At 36.1% G+C, this 18373-nt stretch overlaps 1 protein-coding gene across 12 annotated transcripts in view; it reads right to left on the minus strand.

Annotated features, from left to right (window-relative positions):
• The window catches only part of OSBPL3 (oxysterol binding protein like 3), a 91447-nt gene that overhangs the window by 11433 nt on the left and 61641 nt on the right, over positions 1–18373 (minus strand). For 10 of the 12 annotated variants that reach the window (XR_004160137.1, XM_010712786.3, XM_010712779.3 and 7 more), the window contains 7 exons: positions 17624–17754; positions 12503–12610; positions 9638–9772; positions 8886–8979; positions 6528–6778; positions 4448–4585; positions 1713–1776 (listed from right to left, as the gene is read on the minus strand). Coding sequence is in view for 11 of the 12 variants with exons in the window: in XM_010712786.3 (XP_010711088.1) it covers positions 1713–1776; positions 4448–4585; positions 6528–6778; positions 8886–8979; positions 9638–9772; positions 12503–12610; positions 17624–17754 (921 nt within the window). In the remaining variant the exon portion in view is untranslated. The remainder of the gene's footprint in view (positions 1–1712; positions 1777–4447; positions 4586–6527; positions 6779–8885; positions 8980–9637; positions 9773–12502; positions 12611–17623; positions 17755–18373) is intronic. The other 2 variants (XM_010712785.3, XM_010712784.3) reach the window with 1 other exon arrangement.

Here is an 18373-nt window from a genome sequence, read left to right on the forward strand (position 1 = left end):
AGAGAAGCACAGCATAAGGGGTATGGAGTTAAATTAGGCTAGACAATCAGACAGTAACTTTCACAGTGACTTTAGTGCTTACAAGATAGTATCCTTGCTGTGCTAGACACCAGCATCTCCAATTCTATTCACAGATTCATTTGAAAATAAAGGAAAAAATCATTTCCAGTCTCAAAAAGATGCTAAGACAGAACAAAAACCAAACTACAGCTTCCAATGCAATTGTCCTTTGCAAACAGGTCTTACAAAAGTAGTGTTAGTTTCTTAAATAAGGGAAAAGAGTTTCTGAAATAACTGTCCCTATCAGAACCCACTCTTCTGGCTTTTCATAAATGATCCAGAGATTTCCCTATGTTAAAACAGGAACTAAGGTCACTCAGTAGCTGATGGGATGACAGCACTATTTTAGCACTGTAGCTGAGGGCTGTCTCCTTTCAGCAGAGGAGACAATATAAGTGGACAGACGTTTGCACAGAAAGAACTTATCTCGTTGACAAGATACCTTTATGATTAAGTTAATGTTAATCTTTCCACAAGTTAATATAGCCCTGTAACAAGAGGCCACAGCATTTACAGATTACATTTACATTAGAAAAAAATCATTGTCTAGATCTCCAACAAGCTCAGCTAGACACATTTAAAAACACAACAAAAACCAAACCAAAACAAACCCTGCTGCACCCTGACTGAGTCTTCTGGGTCACTGGGACCAGACCTCAGTCTCTCTCTAATTGACCAGACTCTCAGTTCTTGTTTTTACAGAACAAATTTGTTCTCTAAGTGCATGTTACAATAGTTAAGTGACATTAGCTTTCCAAGATCTGTTAAAGAAATGTATCTTCAGTTTTTGAGACAGGCTGTTATCTAGTCTTGTATACAAGCAAATGGATAAATTTTTAGTCATCTTTGCTTTTCAGCTAAGAACAGAAGGATTCTTGCCCTGTATGAGTTCACAAAGCAAAGTATTAGACTAATGACAAAGCTGCAATTTCTGTTCAATACAATTCCACCTGTAATAACTCTAATCAAGTCAGCAAAGTCGATCCTAACAGAATTAAAGGCTATAATATGCCACATAGTGAACTGACAAAAGTCTGGGCAAAGGATTTTAACTGAGTTAAAAGGCATAGTTATGTCCTGTGTACACTCCAAAAATATTGGATTGTTCAGGTATTGTAACTGGCTGACATCTTCACTAGACTTGTAGAGCAAACAAAGCTCCAACACCATTTATTGAAAGACAATGTTAATAGTGAAACAGCATGAAATTTTATGCACTGTAATAATACTAAAAGAGACAGACATGGTGAATGTGCTGTTCCTGCTGTTATACATATTTCTAGAAATTATTTTTCAGAGCAGAACTGCAGGATCTGTCATGGCTCAGGATTCAATGCATAGTTTTCCCAAGTTCTATTCTAGGTTGTCTTTATAAATATCTTGAGGTACAACTCTCCTTTTGTAAACAAACCTCTCACCAAAAACAAACAGACGAAGAAAAAACCCAAGAAAATTATTTAACAAATTTTTGAATACATGCACATAATTGTAATGGTAAAAAAAATATCAGTAAGCCAGGGATTTTTTAAAGCCATTCTGTTATGATTTAAGCAGAAAAAATAATCTTTTCCCTATTTCTGGATATTTAATCATAAATATACAGTGCAATTATTATGAAGGCTGTGAAAGTAAATGATAGACTGAATATTTACCTTGCCAAAAAGCAAAATTCACAGATTCAGCATGGCATGCAGAAATAGGTGGATGGTGACTGACCTAATAGCAAGACATGAAAGAAGGAAAAAAAGCAAAGATAAAAATGTTAACCCATGAAGAGTCATTTTGTTTTGTTCTCTCTCTTTTTTTTCCCCTTTATTTTTCATTCATCTATTCATATATTTCATTCATTTACAATCTGAACATTTACTTTCCTTTTGCGGTTGTTTCCTTAAGGGGGAGCCAGTGAGATTTGCAATGTACTGAGACCTAGGAAGCCTTGAAAGAAAAGGCAAGCACTGTTTAAAAGGCCGGTAAATTTGCTTGTTGAAAGAAATCTAACCATGGATTTTGTACATTGTCTCTAATGTAATAATTACACTTCATCTGAAAGCCTCATACATATATTAACAGAAGATGCGCTTTAAGCAGACAGCAAAAATGTAGAAGTTACCAATCAAACAAAAACCAAAAGGCCAAAAGCTTAGTGAACCCTGACTACGGGGTGGGACAACAATCAGCATCACTGAAGGAGAAAAATGGTGGAGAAATGAAGCCATGAAATTCCATCTAGCAACTTTTAAGACTGCACAAATGACGCATCCAATTTTTCTTGTGTGAAGCTCTAATCACACACACTGCATTTTATCAGCTTTGGGTAATAACAGCACATACATAACAATGCAAGGACTGAAACAACGAAGTGAGGATTGTAAGTAAATAAATAAATATGTTATGCATACTGTTCAAATAAAATAGGAAATAATAAAGTGACTGCACAGAGCAAAAGCTCTCTACATTCTCCCTTCTGGGTGAACAAGACTAAAATCTGACCAGGACCAATGCCTTGATGTGTAATGCCTACTGTTCTTTTGACAAAGACACCTTTATTTTCAAATCAAGTTGCTAATTCCAACTCTGAATTTCATTTCTTAATCACCCATATGACTCGAATGCAGTTTTACTTTCTTGTTTCTCATTTTGCAAATTTGTTATTTGATGCAGTTCTCCCTGACCAATCTTCACATGGTTAAAAAAGAAATAAAGTAGTACTAATTACTCTCAGCTATGCCCTAATCCACTGAGAGCAACTCTCTCTCTCTCTCTCTCTTTCACATACTGTGTTCAGATTAACCCCAGATGTCACTATAATTCCTAGGTTAAACTTGGCTCTCACTTAAACTGTGATAATTCCAGAGTAAGGTCATGGAGCTAAGTAGAGTTATTCTGAACATATCCTAATAATAGAACAGATCTCTATAATTTCATACATTCTATTTTTCTATTTCACACATTACATGGTACCTGCACTAACAAGTTATCTAGGGTAAGCATCAAAATACTTGCACAAACAAGCAATAAATAAGAACTCTTGATGCAAAAAGAAATATTTAATGCTTGCAAGCTGCATGAAATTTCTTTCCTCCTATATCACCCTCCCTTCCAAATATTCCTCCACCCCATAATAATATAGTATAACTTTACCATTCATATCACATACGGCACATATTTGAACAATAGTCATTAACAAAACAAGAACACTCATATTTTTAAAATCTTCTTTAGGAAAAGTAGCCTTTGTAGTGATTTGTCTAATATTTAGGGGAAAATCTTCTCCTTTCATTCAAACTTACATTAAACTAAGTTCCAAACTTTATTATCTGCTTTGCTACTCCAATTTGACATTACACTGGTAACTTCACTGCTCTAAGAACTAACTCTTAGAACTAAACACAATAAAGATTCAGACACATTGCCTGAACTTTAGACTTGATTCTTGCTTTGACCATTCTGCTTTTTTTCCTTATTTTTATGCTTGTCTGTGATACTTCCTAGACTAAGGAAAGATCACATAGTGCAACTTCTTGTCCTTTGTATGATGTACAAAGTGCATCAAAACCACTTTTCATTTACTAATAGAAGTCTCTTACAAGGCTTCTACTGATCAAATTTCTAGGCTGCACAGCCTTGCCTAGTTTTCTTTTCTAATTTTTATTGCAATGTCTAGACAGAATAAGACAGCTTTCAATCCTTCTTACATTCTGATAGGAACCAGATTCTTTAAATTTTACCTCATTTTAACTTACGTCTCAAGCTTAGCAGTTTTGGTATCTGGACTGGTTCAAATATTATATATTTTTAACCCACACTTAATAACCATACTACAGGAAGGCAATTTTCAGCAACACTCAGACCTTGATGTGCTGTATACATCCTTCAGCTACTAAGCCATGGTACCAGATTTGACAGGCTTAGCCCACAAAGTATCTGAACAGGGAGGATAAACATTCATGGTGCCATAAAAAATACTGGTGGTTGATCAACTCATGTGAATAAAATATTTGCTGTAAAAAAGACAATTTGTTATGAACATTTTAAATGATTGCACACAAAAGAACATGACAAGAACACAAAGCTTTTGTAGTAGCGATCAGATTTCAGAATGAGAATCTTAAACAAGTTACCTAGTTACTGGAGTAACAGCCTGCCAAGCCTTTGCTTCTGACTGTCAGTGACTGGTTGTCACATTCCATCCCAGCGTTAGCTGCCTTTCCTCAATAAACAAAGCCATTTCCTTCATTTATAATTCTATAGCATCCCTTGAGTTTTGCTGGGCTAAGGTTACACAAAGTAATTTTGCATTTTGCTATAGCTCTGGGGGATACCAGCCATGCATTCAGAATTAAGTAGTCTATCAAACAGCAAAAGTAAATGTTGTAGCATACAGTACCTGTTCTGCAAAGAACTGGAAACCCTTATCTTCACGAATACATTCATAGGTTTCTCCAAGAACAGGATTAAATGGCTTACTTCCAGCTCGGTAGTAACTGGATGCATATGCAGATACTGCAAACGCAGCTATATATACCTGGAAATAACACACAGAGAATTCTGATTACTTTATCACAATCGTGCATTTTTTTTTCAAAGGATTCTGACTTAACAAAAGAGATATATATATAAACAAAGGCCTTATCCTGACATCAGCTATTTATTTTTTCCATTATTTGCAGACTATAAATGTGTATGCCTCCTCCTGGGAGTTAAGCATTAGCTCATGCATTATAGAGTTTTTCAGTTTTCAATGAATCATTCAAGAGGCCAGTGATAGAGTTAACAGGATCAAACTTCGCAAATTATTTGACTGAAAACAGTGTCGCTGAAAACAGTTTGACATAATTCAGTATTTTGGAACACACAGAATTGAAAGCAGTAAACTTAAAAACCACTGATAGATTTTGTATTGTAATTGGCTTTTACAGTTATGGTCTGTTATTCTATGTGAAAGAGGAGATGTTTTCCTTTCACAAGTTCAGAAACTGACTTAATAAATGAGCTATTCTAAGCAAAACGTTGCAATTATGATACAACAGCTAACAACAATTTTACCTCAAGAGTTTTTCAGAGTCAAAGAATACTACATTTTGACTCAATTTCCAGATGCTTAGGGAAGGAGTGAAAAAACTTATTTTCATTCCCATGCAAAGACCTATTGTTCATTTTCTTTTAACATGCATTCTTAACAAAAACAAGGAAGAGTTCTATACCTAAGAACAAATTAACAGCCACACTCTCTATAGCAGAAATACTAAGTCATGGCTCCAAGCAGTAATTGAGCACTTGGTAGGAAGGCAGAGCCAACCCAAGGGAGCTCAGGTGCAAGCAATGCACCTAAGTGACTGGAAGGATCCACCCCTTCCCAGATCTCATTTAAGGGTTGGCAGTAGAGGTAAGGGTATCTTGTTGGAGACTCCTGCATGGTTGAAGCCATCTGAAGGTAAGTGGGTTTTCCCCCTTTATCTCTGTGATGATGACTGTTGCATTTGAGTTAACTCTCACCTGCTGCAACCTAGGACCTTGCTATTTTGCTGTCATTACTATGCTTTCCATTGTATTACATCTGCTAAATCCTGAGGACAGATACAAAGTTATGATCCTTGTAGAGTTGGAGCAAGTGTATTTTCAAGTAGCATTTATAACATAATTATTTACATTCATTAATAGCCTCATTTTAAAGTAAGAAATATTGATCAAAAGACTTAATTTGGTGTAGGGTACAATCCATCTCTTCTATTTAAGAGAATATAGGGAGCTTTAAAATCCTTTATTTATAGGCATACGCATCAAGTAACTCTTGTGACTCTAGAAGCAAACAACTGAAATCATTTTTTTTCTTGTTATTTATCAAATTGTGAATTTTAGGATTCTACAGTAGTAGAAGACTACATCAATATAGTAAACAACATACATAAGCAGTACCTAGTTTTGAGTTCCTGACCATTTTGTAGCATCCTCAGAATTACAAAAAACCAGCTGATAAAACAAATGGAGCTCACTTAATTGACACAAAACTATCACAGTAGGGTAGGGCTGGAAGACCCACTATCTTCCATGGAGAACTGTTTCCAGATTAGGCAACTTCATGTTACAAAGATACATAGCATTGTAACTTCCATACTTATGCCAGAAGCATAATAGCTCACTCCTCTTTGCTCTAAGTTCTTAATCTTGGAAAATTAGAAGAGGAAGGAAGAGAAAAGATACAAACCAGATTTCAACTTGTACTTCACTTAACCTTGCAGGATAAGGCAGTTTAGGAGATACACTTCTTTACAAAGCAAAAGAAATTAGGCAGAATAAAAACTAGTGGGTACAGAAACAAACACAGACTTGTTAGAGCCTGCCTCTCTCAGCTGGGTGGAAAGAAAAATGGAGTAGAACACCTTCATGTATTTGACAGATTGATTTTCACATTGTACTCTCTTCTGGTTATACTGATTATTATTAAGAATTTAGGATAAAGTGTTTACCATCCGTTCAAATGGGTTAGGTGTGTGAGCTGCTTTATCTAGTAGCTCACTGTATTCCAGCTCCTCGCAGAGACGCTGAAGGGTGTTAAGTGGCTCATTCAATTCCACAGGCATGGCCACTTTGGAGAGATCCTTTCCTATGTTGTTTCTTAAGATATTCCATAGGCTGATGTTACTAGTATTGGGACATGGAGCTGGTAAACATGTTCTCCGTTTAGAATGGCATCCAATTCCACTTTCAGAAATACAGTCTGAAAATAAATATGCAGAACGAGTTAATACATAGTTTACTTACTTTTTATCCCTCTTACAAATATACATTAAAATGTAACTTTTATTTGTCAAAAAAAATAAAACACCTTTCACATTTCATTCAAATAACTTCACCTGTGGTTTAAAGATAGCCTGTTACAAAGGGGTGAAGAATAAACATGACTTTAATATCTCTAAGTTAACTGAAGGTAGAAAAGTAGCATAAAAAAACTACCTCCTTACCCTTAAAGGCTAGGAGAGAGACTCAGGCTTTCTGCTGAATTTGAAAGAGTAAATATTATTGCTATCTTGGTTGTAACAGAGATAGATTCCTATGTCTCTCATAAAACCTCCCTCCCTGACAGAGCTTCAATTAAGTTGCCACTTCTCAGAAGACAAGGAATAAATTACAGATTTAAGCACCAAAGAAGCTCCTATCTATTTTTTTTTTTGATACTGCTTACAAGGAAATCTAGTGTAGCACAGATTTACATGAAGGCTTTCCTACTGTGCTTGCTGTAGACTGAGCAATTTAAAAATGTTAAACCATGTTGACTTTTAGATACACCCATATATTGCTTATTTAATTGCATGTATTGCTTTCTACCTGCTTAACAGGTAGAAAAACTGAAGCAATTCTGGAGTTTAGGGCTTGCTAATATTAAAAAAATAAATAAAAATGACTCAACTACAAGAATATCTGAGGTGGCCAGAGTTGTTGTCAAAGCAGTCATAACAGAATAAATAGCTCAAAGTGTGCAGTGAAATTACGTCTATTGAATCAAAATAGGGCTATGAGCTTCTGCAACAGGTACATTGTTTAGTTATACATCAATTTTGATTCAGAGGAATGAGATTTTGTCAGATGGATGTGATTTCTCTCTACAGTGTAGTTTGCCAACTCCTACTGAAAAGAAACCCCCTCCTGGTTTGCGAGACCTGTGACAAACAGCCACAACAACACTGAAGGAGATTAAGACACCTGACCTGCTAGGATCAGTGACATCTCAAGTCAGACTGTTACCATTACTATCATCTGGTCTGACTGTTGACAGTGCAGTGGTCAAAAGATTTCTATCAAAACTCTACAGTTCATAGCTCAGCGAAAGCCCGTGTAGGAAAAAAGGTATCCAGTTTGCAATGGGAGAGATAGACTGACCAAAGCACAGAAACAGGTATCAGAAGTACACAGAGGTGCTGCTCACACAGCACAGTTTCAGTGGTAGTCTTTGTTGCAGGATGAACACAGCTACACTCTTAGTTTTCTAAGATTCAGATTATGAGGAAAAGAAAACCAATCCCGTATTTCAAAATATCATTTTTAAAACATTACAGAACAGATCTCCAAACATGTTAACTACCAAATGTAAAGGGATGGGCTCATCCTTGGAGATGATCAGGTAACACTTGCAAGTAAGAAACAACTGGTCAGCATTACTGAATGTCCCACATAGATAAAGTGGGAAGAAGATTGTGATTAGATGAAATGCTTTGAAAGCACAAAGCCAATTAGTTTGTTGTGACCAATTCCTCTGCCTCCATTTTTTTACTCTAATTTGCAGGACTGTTAAATAAGTGTACCCAGTAACAAGCCTGTCATAATTAAAACAGGTAGAGAAGAAATTTGTATGGTCATGCACGAGGTATGACAGTAAATAATTCACATGTTCTTTTAAACAATAAAATCTACTAAAAATGACAAAACTTTGAACATTGTTGTTATATTGAAGCAAATTACTTTCTAGAGAAAAATGAAATGAAAAAGCAACCAAAAGCAGCAAGCCTTGCTAGTTTGAAAAATCCTGTGGCCATGAAAGGATCTGAAAAGGAGCTGAAATTGAGAGGACAAGCACATTGGTGTTTCTCTGCTGATACTGAACGACCATCCTGCTTAAACTATGGTGCCTTGGCCCTTTTAATCAGATTAATCAGAATGTGCTGCTCAAAAGCAGTCTGAGGTGATAAGGGGGAGGGGAAAAAAAAAAACACACAAGCTGTCTATATCACAATCTGTAACATCAAATGTTTTCTAACAAAACAAGAAAAAAATAACTCAAACAAGAAACACAATTCCCAAAACATGATATTGTAAAACCCTCAACTTACCTAAAGTTTGTCTTTCATTCTCTATGTCATTGCTTAGGTTATCTTCTGAGACATTATCACTGATATCACTTACATATGAATCATCATCTGATACCTATGTGCAGGATGGGGAAATAAGACTTGTTACTCACTAGCGTACCCACTAAAGTAATTCCACATGCACACAAATTGTTACCTTCTGCTGCAATTAATATTTCTTGTAGATCTGAACTTTTTAAGCTGTGTTTCAGTATTGGAGAAAAGTACTAAGTGGGCCTAAGGATTAAATACTTTGGAAATTATTACCATCAGTGATAATTAAATTTTTATTTTAGTGAAAACGTGCTTCATTATCTTGGTCTCAGAGCTAAAGGGCCTTCACCACATCAAACACCAAGCATTTAGGGAGTCCCGGAGAAGTCAGCATTAAGTTTTAGTATGTGTAATCTTGGCCCCAAGGTATACCTACAGAGCAGATTTATATTTCGATAATAGAATTTCCTTAGCTCCTGCATGATGACTCAAAGCAGATCATACAATATATGCAGTGTCTACATATTAGCTACCTGTTTGCCATTTTCCTACATGTGCATATAAGACTTTTCCACAATAATTTTTTACATTCAACTGTAAAGAGATAACAAATGAACACAAGCAGCATACTAACTTATTTTTGTCAAATCATCTGATGTGCAATTAGTACATTGAAAGACCACGTGTTGAGTAGCAGATAATGAACTAAATAACAATAGTGTCAACATTAAAGCTCAGACCTCATTTTCTGAAGAGCTAGCAGACAGTAGGACTTCCTGTGCATCAAAAAATTCTGTAAGAGAGTCAGCAATAGATAGTCTGCTTTCATTGGAGATCTGGTGAACCAGACCTCTGTTTTCTTCTCTCGAATTTTCCTGTTTAAAAGAAATACAAAGTGTTGAGAGGAAAAATACTACAAATAGCATTCACGCATATAAATCCAGTCACGTAAGTTAAAGGATTGTAGAATGCCTGGCAGAAGACTGCACGTGCTCCTTTTCCAACTTAGTGAAAGGTAGCATGTTCTGAGGAGGGTATTTAAAACCAAAGAAAAACAGACTAGAAAAGAAAAAAATGTACAATTCAGTAGATAAGTGTATACTGTGCCATGTACTATTTCCTCTGACAAAAAATGTGAAAATGCATTGATATTTGAGGGGTTCAGCCAGATATGTATGCAAGCATATCACTAAGAAATCCCTAGAAAGGAGAAAATTCCAACTTTTTTTTTTTTTACTACATACTGGTCTCCATTCTTTGCTGATCTTAATAAACACACTAGTCTTCTCCTTTCCCAGGCCTTGCTTAATGCAAGTCTGGGCAAGCAGTAGCATACAAAATTCAGAGGGGCAAAGTTATTTTCCTAACTATCTCCACTAGGCTATTTTCCATGCTCTGCTTCAGAAAGTTTCATATTCATGTCCAAGAACTGTGTTTCAACTCAAGTCAGCATATTATCAAAGCCTCATCAATGATATTGCTTTTGCTGCTGAAGTACAGATTTCATGACCTCCACCTGCAGAAGCCCCAAGTTCTCTCTATAGGTAGAGACATGAGCAGAGTTGCTAAATGTAGTCTAGGAAAGGTGGGACTATCAGTGAGTATTGGTAGTTCCCTCGTAGCTCCATCCCTACTAAGGAATAGGACTGGCTGGTCCAAATTAACATATCAGCTGCTCTCAAGCTTTATTCTGTATGTGATGCATTCTTAACTTGTAACCATGGCTGCCCTTGCTATCATAATTTTGTAGGAATTGCAAAATGAAAAAAATCTTTAGAAGCTTTACTTTCAGAACTCACTTAATGAATTATCTGGTAATTCTGCAATCAAACTGACAAATCTTCTGAGGCTTCTCTGCTGGTAAGTTTTACTACAGTACAGAATGTTATTCACTGTATGCTGATAATGGTGAGATTAATAACAGTTTGGTTTGTTACTTACAGAAGATATCTGCTTTTTTTTAATTGTATAATCCCAGTAAAGCTGCAAGAAATAAGTAATCTCAAAATTGACTTTTCTGGGGGGAGGCAGTTACATTGGCCTGCAAGTCAAAAAAAACTTCCTATGTGCATGAGCAGTGCTACTGGGATTGTTTCCAACTCTATTTTGAATCTCAGAAGCAAAATGAGCAGAAGAGGCTCATAAAAGAACAGTTTGATTTTTATATTTAATCACATGAGAGCTTCACTTTGTCTTCGTTCATGTTTCAATTGTGGCAAGATAAACTGCACCATAAACGACTCAAATATAAACTAAATGTTTATTTTATGCAAAGGCTTGAAAAACTAGTTAATACCGCTTCAATTTCCAGAGGTCTATCATAGCAGCTGATATATCATCTAGAGCCAAGCTCTGTGCAGTGACCTCACAGCAGCAGTACTGTATTGCAGTCCTCAGACAATCTAAGATGAAAGTTTTCCAGTATAAATGATTTTTGTCTGTAAGTTCCAGAGGGAACTCATTAACAAATGCCCTAAAGGACATTTTAAAAGCTAATTTTATCACTGTATATGCAGTACATACAGCATGGACTTGATGAGCTATAAAGTCTTTTCCAATCTAAGCAATTCTATGATTCTATGTTTGAGAAATAACCCAATATCTTCACAAGGTCCTCCCCTAAACAGGAAGATTAGTCTTGAAATTAAAAACCAATGTACTTATTCATTAATGCCTCTCTGTACAGCAGCACTATTCAAAAACTTTATGGGATTAAAAGCAAAAGGCATTTAAATGATCAATTACCTTAAAAGAAAAAAAGAGGCAAAATATGACTAAAATCAGTACTTCTAAAATGGAACTAAAATAGAAATGAACAGACTGAATGACTAAACTGCCTTTAAAAATGAAAGGAAATAGTATGTTATATAAAACCCAACACTACATCCATTCAAGTTCTAATGAAGGATTTATTATACAAGCACAGCAGAAGTTTCTGTATCAGCACGTAGGAAAATTCATCAGAAATAAGTTCTTGCTTCCCTTACTAGAATCTTAAATATCTAGGACCTATGATCTATAAATACACCATATTCATATGCATTCTGAAGTGAGCCAAAAAACTGTCAGTACTTCAGTGTATCTCAAACTGGCTAACTGGATATGCAGAAGACTCCTTGTCTTCAAACACACAAAATGAAATGGCTGAAGATCCCATACATTTCATTTCTTTGATTCTTTCATGAAAAGTCTATAAATGGCTCTAAACCTTAAATCAGTCACACCAGTAGTTAATGTTTTGGGCTAACAACGTTCAGACAGGCATGAAAGTTAACAGGGGAACGCAAGGAGAGAAAACCACTGGCAGCAGGTGACAAGACAGCTTTGTTCATGCTGAATGGGAAGGGGGCAGGAGGTGAGGGAGAATACCAGGAGCCAGTAGCAAAAGCAATGGTGGTATGCTCAAGAAAACTGCTCACGAGGAAAATCTCTGAAATTAAATATAACACAATGCATCACCAGAAATGATTCATAATCACAAAAGCGGACTCATTTTGCTAACACAATACACTGTACGGAAGACATGAAGAACAGGACAAGATGTAACACCATCTAGATGTAGGAGCTGGAGGAAAAGATCACTGAAAGAGGAAATCCATACCCACCTGCACCAAATCTGGACTTGATATTGCATTAGATGCTGAATCAAGGATCATAGATTCGGCATGTATTCTGCGTAACCGGTCTTTTAGATCTGTGTTTTGTGCTATTGCCTGGAATATTTAACAAAAATATTGGGGATATAAAGTTCTCTCAACTAATTTGAACAGTGGTTTTATTGTGTAAAAAGAAAGGGAAGGAGTATTTTAAATGCAGTATTAAACACATAATTGGTTACTGGTAGCAAATTATTTGTTATAAATGGTTCAAATCTTGTACCTTGTCTCTAAAATTATTTTTCTTCAGTGTGAAGGAAAAGACAAGTGGAGAATAAAAGCCAGGGATGGCACTTTCAAGTTACTGGGTTGTGCAAGGTGACATAATAGCTTAAGAATGAATGAATTTTGTGCTTTTTTTATTTTATTTTATTTTTTTAGCTTCTTTCCCTCACCTCTACCTTGTCTCTAAATGTTCTCACTCTTGCCATACTGGAAAGTGACTTTTTTTTTTTTTATCAAGCTGATATACTGTTCTCTTTGTCTTCCACTAACAAAGAAGTAATATTTTACTTCAGACTAATTAGTAAGACAAAGCTATCTTCCACTTTTATTGCTGCACCCCAACTGAAGTGGTACTATTGCACTAGGCAAGAACAGAAAATGAATATAATGAATGAATATAAGACAACTCTTATACGTGACATTGTTTTCCAAGAGACAATTCCAGAAATGGCAGGGGGCAAGTTTCACTGGATGTAATGAGGCCCTGGGGGAGAAAGACTTCTCCAAACCATACAGAAAAACTATGAACAAACAACGTAATTAAGAACAAAACAAACAAAAAACCAACTTAGCTCTGTTTTTTTGCTGAGAAAAATATGTATTTGTATTTACTACAGATGTACTATGTTTTTTAATATTCCATATTAATACTATCTTACATAACTATAAAGTAATGGAACATATAAGCATAATGAGCATTATTTTAAATTTACTCCATTAAAAAGTAAGCCTCTACAGATATTGATAGTGAAACAGCCCTTTCTTTGCTCCATTTCAGAAACTGGGATGCTTATGAATAAAAAGGAATCCAATTCTTCAGTGTTACAATTACATGTAGCACTGTAAGACCAACTGTACTTATGGTAATACACTCTTTTGCAAGTGCACAGAGCATAAAGTTACACAGAAGCAGTCACTGTCTCCCAGCTGTACAGAGCAATTCAAACAACACATGCTCTATGAAGACTGCTAGCACTCCTCCAGCCACAGCTGTCAGCTGGACACACTGCAATCCTTTAGATGATACTACTTCTGAGATCAGGTGGGTTTCCCCTCATACTCTGTTGGAACTACTGAAGGTGCAGAAGTTCTAGGAGCCCGTTCATTGCTTGGGGATTAGCCTGAACCAAGAGTTTGACAAGACTTTGCTCTGCTGTGGTGTTTGGATGGCCCTGTCTGAGCTTATTTATTCCCTGAAACGAGGGATTTTTTTTTTAGTGTATTTTTTTCAGATGCTTCCCTGCTTCTCTGACTATATCTATAATTCCTGGATGTTTACTTGACCTCTGAAAGGCATGCTTGTGAGACAGCTCTTATCTCCTCTTGGTGACTGTCAACCATGAAAGCATAAAATGGTATGGGATTTAAAGAATATATGGTTTCAACCACTTTGCCACAGGAACCTTCCACTAGATCAGGCTGCCTAGGGTCCCATCCAACCTTCAACACCTCCCGTGATTGGGCATTCACAGCTTCTCCAGGCAATGTGTTCTAGAGCCTTATTCATCCTCATAGTAGAGGATTTCTTCCTTATATCTGACCTAAAAGCTACCTTTTCATTTAAAACCATTACTCTTTTTATTATCAAGACATACCCCAGTGAAGAGTCTCTCCTCATCTCTTGTGGCCCTCCCTCTCAAGTATCAGAAGGCTGCAATAAGGTCTCCCCAGAGACTTAATTCCAGCTCTGTCAGCCTCTCTTCCTAGAAGAGATGTTCCAGCCCCAGTTGTTTGATCATCCATAAGGATTTCACATATAGAGTTTGATTTTCCATAAGGATTTCACATATAGAGTTTGATTTAACCACATAGGGAAGCAAATACAGGAATAAGTAAGCATAAAACAGTTTCTTTTGTCTCATCTTCTTGAGGAGAACCAAGAAGCATACTTAAGATTCTGACAGGGCTATGTAGACTACTCTGTTTATGTCAACACCTTCTCCTTTAAAAACTGATACAAAAGAGGTCTCTTCCACCTAATCATCTACACATTTCTCCTGTCACTACAGAAACACAGCAGTGAATCTTCTTGCTAAGATACATCTGAAATACACTCCACCACAGAATATGAATGGTTTGATGTAGAGCTGAAGGAAAGGGGTGACTCTGGCTAGGAATCTGAGGAATAAGTTTAGTGCTTGTTCATCGTGCGAAGTCTCAAATCTGTGCAAATCCTTAGATGGTTAGAAGTACCGAGAGCATGAGAGGTATTCTTAAATGTTTGGTCTCAGCTTTGTATCAAAGTAAAAGTGGGAATGAAGAAAAGATTTTCCTGTAATATTCTTCTCCCAGGATTAGTTCTTTATATACCAAATCTCTTCTATGGTAGGCTGCTTTAAGCTGCATTCTAAATTAAGTAGATTTTTGACTATTCTGAAATATTTTCTGCCAAAGTAGACAGTGTAGTCTGTACATTCCAAGTCATTCTCTACAGCTAGCAGAGTTGCAGAATTCTTTCTAACACTGAATCAAAGAACAGTTTAAAACGTGTGTCCTGACAGCCTTTTAATAGAAATAATTAGGAAAAAAAAACCCTCTGTAACAAACTCTGGTAATTAGTTATTCACATTGAATGCATTGATGGTTATATGTCAGTCAGTAGGAAGAGAATGTAGCCCTGCTGCAATGAAAATAACCTGTGTTACCAACTTTAGCCATAAAAAGAAAATAGAGAAAAAACCTCTGAGTAATAGTTCCTGTACTGCAGCGCAAGTCTAGCCAAGCTCATAATTTTAAATAATTACAGTAGAGAACTGCCCTTACAAAAACTGGTTTCCTATGTGTGTATATTGAGTTGGGTATAAAAGTTAAAAAAGAAACAATCCAGCCATCAGGATGGAACAAAACTGAAGATTTACTGCCCACTTCTGCTATGTGAATCAATACAAGAATGTTGCAATTTGTGCATTCACTTTGTCCAATTCTGATTTTGATGGTATTTTTTTGTTGGAAGTAGGAAAGACAGTAGGTCCGAAGTGATGGTGAATGGGAGAAAGAGGATTCTCTGGCTGTACATTTGTGTGGTCTAGCTTCAACATACTAGCATTATCACTCCTCTCTCAAGTGCTCAGGTGGAAAAGCTTATGTATTATACCCCCCCCATCATCAAATTAATACAATAAAGAATTTATATAGCCTTCCTGTATATCATACTAAAATTACTTTCTTCCTTCTCTTGTAGCTATCTTCTTCTATTGTGCTTTCTTCCATTTTCTTTTTCTGTTGACTTTTGTCTATTTGCCGTGTGGAGGTCAAGAACAACACTTTGATTACGGAAAAGCAAAGGCAGAGATACTTATTTTGAAAAGTGTATTTTATGCACTTCAAATCTGTTTTGATTTCTTCCCCTGCCAAGTCAATAAGAACCAAACAGCCTAACAGTTGATAGCTTTCAACCTGTATGATTTTTGGTCCTTACGACCTGAATAAAAATTGTAATAAAAAACAAACATTAAAGTCATGAGTACAAGACTCTCTTAACAGGAACAGTCTTAGAGTTTATCGTATCTGTGCTTCCAGAAGACTTCAAAGGAAGTTCATTCTTTTCTCCTACAGGATTCTCTGCTGTGCATGGTGAGAAAATTTCTGTTGGCATCATAGCTTTACAGATCTAAAGGCTAAGAGTAGCTTTCACATAGGTGTTACTTCTGCTGAAACTGCCAGAGTTCAGAAATCACACTTGGATTGGTTACAGAAGGGTTAGTAAATAACAAATAAGAGCAAAGACTGTGATTTTTAGAAGACATTTAGAAGATGAACAGAATTTCATCACTTACAAAAAGAATCCAGGTTTAGCTGAGTGTTCACTCAGTTCACAAACCTTAGAAGTGATTTTTAATGTAAAATTTTAAGCAAATTGGAAACATTGGAAAAAGTGGAAGTCACCCAATTAGATGTCCCAAGTGGAACAGCTGAAAGCCAAAAACAAATGAGTGAATGTAGTTTTATGCAACAAGCTTCAGCTTTCTCCAAATTCTATGAAGACATCATAACATCGACAGGTCTAGGGGAAGAAACATTTCAAACTGAAAAGCTATAACCATACACAACTTCTGTAAAACAAAGCAAGCTTTTATATTGAACTAATTCAAAGATCTATAGCACATTTAACCAGAGTCACTCCTGCCTCTGGTTAGCAATTTGAGATATAGACTGAAATTTTAAGAGCATGATAATGATGGCCCTCATTGTTCTGAAATCAGATTACTGTTTAGTTGATGTATTGAAACTGTTTGAGACCAGTTCATGTTGAAAAAAGTGTAGCAACCAAATCCAACCAACTTTTTTAAAGAGCATAATCTTTTGTCATTTAGGATTTTGTTTGAACTAATCCATTGCTGCTTTCAGATGACTAACAGATGAAGGTGGAAGCCAATATAAACAAGCTGTACTTGAGTTTGTTTTTCAGTGTTTTGGTGCAGAGCAGCAAAGCTCTGGTGCAATAGAAAGGACAGCCGAATGCCTTCAGCTGCTCCTTCTTTATTTTGTTCCAAGTTATAGCAAATATTTGGCTTTTCCTAAACAGCACCGTAGCCTATCAGAATGGAATGACTGATCCAGACAAAGTAGACTCAGTCACAAAGCAACTCTTATACTTAGCATCAAATAATACAGATTTATTTAGGGCACAATAAGATCTATCAAGTCTTCATGATTTCTCAGTACCTTTACCATTTAGGAAAGAGAGTCTTTGTAAAATACTATGTATAATCATGACTCATTATGCTCCAATATTGTAAATTTTAGTACAGAGCAGACACTAACAAAACAGAAATTAACTACTACAAAATTTAAAAGTAGTAACTGATGATAATGAAGTTTGCTGAACTTCAGCATATCACTTACAGACGTTAAGGCATTCTTCAAGCCAACTATTTGTGCAGATGGAGATGATGATGCCTCATGCTCCAGCATCTGCTTCAGCTTTTCTCTCTCTGTAGATATGCTGCTGAAAGCTGACTTCAAGGTGAAGTAAACTAGAACCATTTTGTAAAAAAATGAGGTTAAAAACAGCTACACATAATACACCAGTTACGTCAAATTTTAATGAAACATCATTTATGGTGATAGAAACAAGAATTTAGCTTGAGAGATCCAGGATAGTATATTATTCAAGGTTATCAGATTTTATTTTATTTTTTTAACCAGGGGAAATGTTTATGGTAAATGCTAACATGATGACTATATTAGCCACAGTCAAAACTGCTTTGATTAATTTGTGACAGATGGCAACAAAGCTAACTAACCACGTCTGCTCTTCACTTGCTTTTGTTTCCCAATTAGCTTGAATCTTCAGATGGTCATGATTCTACTCCACATTCCTTTATGAATTCCAGTGGGGGAGGAGAGAGAAGGAAAAAAATAAATCAATCAAGAAGGCAGCTATAACACATAGTGTCACAGCTATAGGGTTAGTAGTTTCACCACAAGTTAACAGTGGTGATTCATTTTGGGTATAATGACATTTCAGCTTGTTAGATGATTTATTGACTCAACAGCTCAGATCCTGAACGTGATGGTGCTCCCACTTCTTTCTGAGTCCATTTCACTAGCCCCAAACAGGCAAATTAGATAATAGATCACGCAAGCTTTTTT

This window comes from Meleagris gallopavo, chromosome 6, assembly GCF_000146605.3.
Source record: "Meleagris gallopavo isolate NT-WF06-2002-E0010 breed Aviagen turkey brand Nicholas breeding stock chromosome 6, Turkey_5.1, whole genome shotgun sequence".
NCBI lineage: Eukaryota > Metazoa > Chordata > Aves > Galliformes > Phasianidae > Meleagris > Meleagris gallopavo.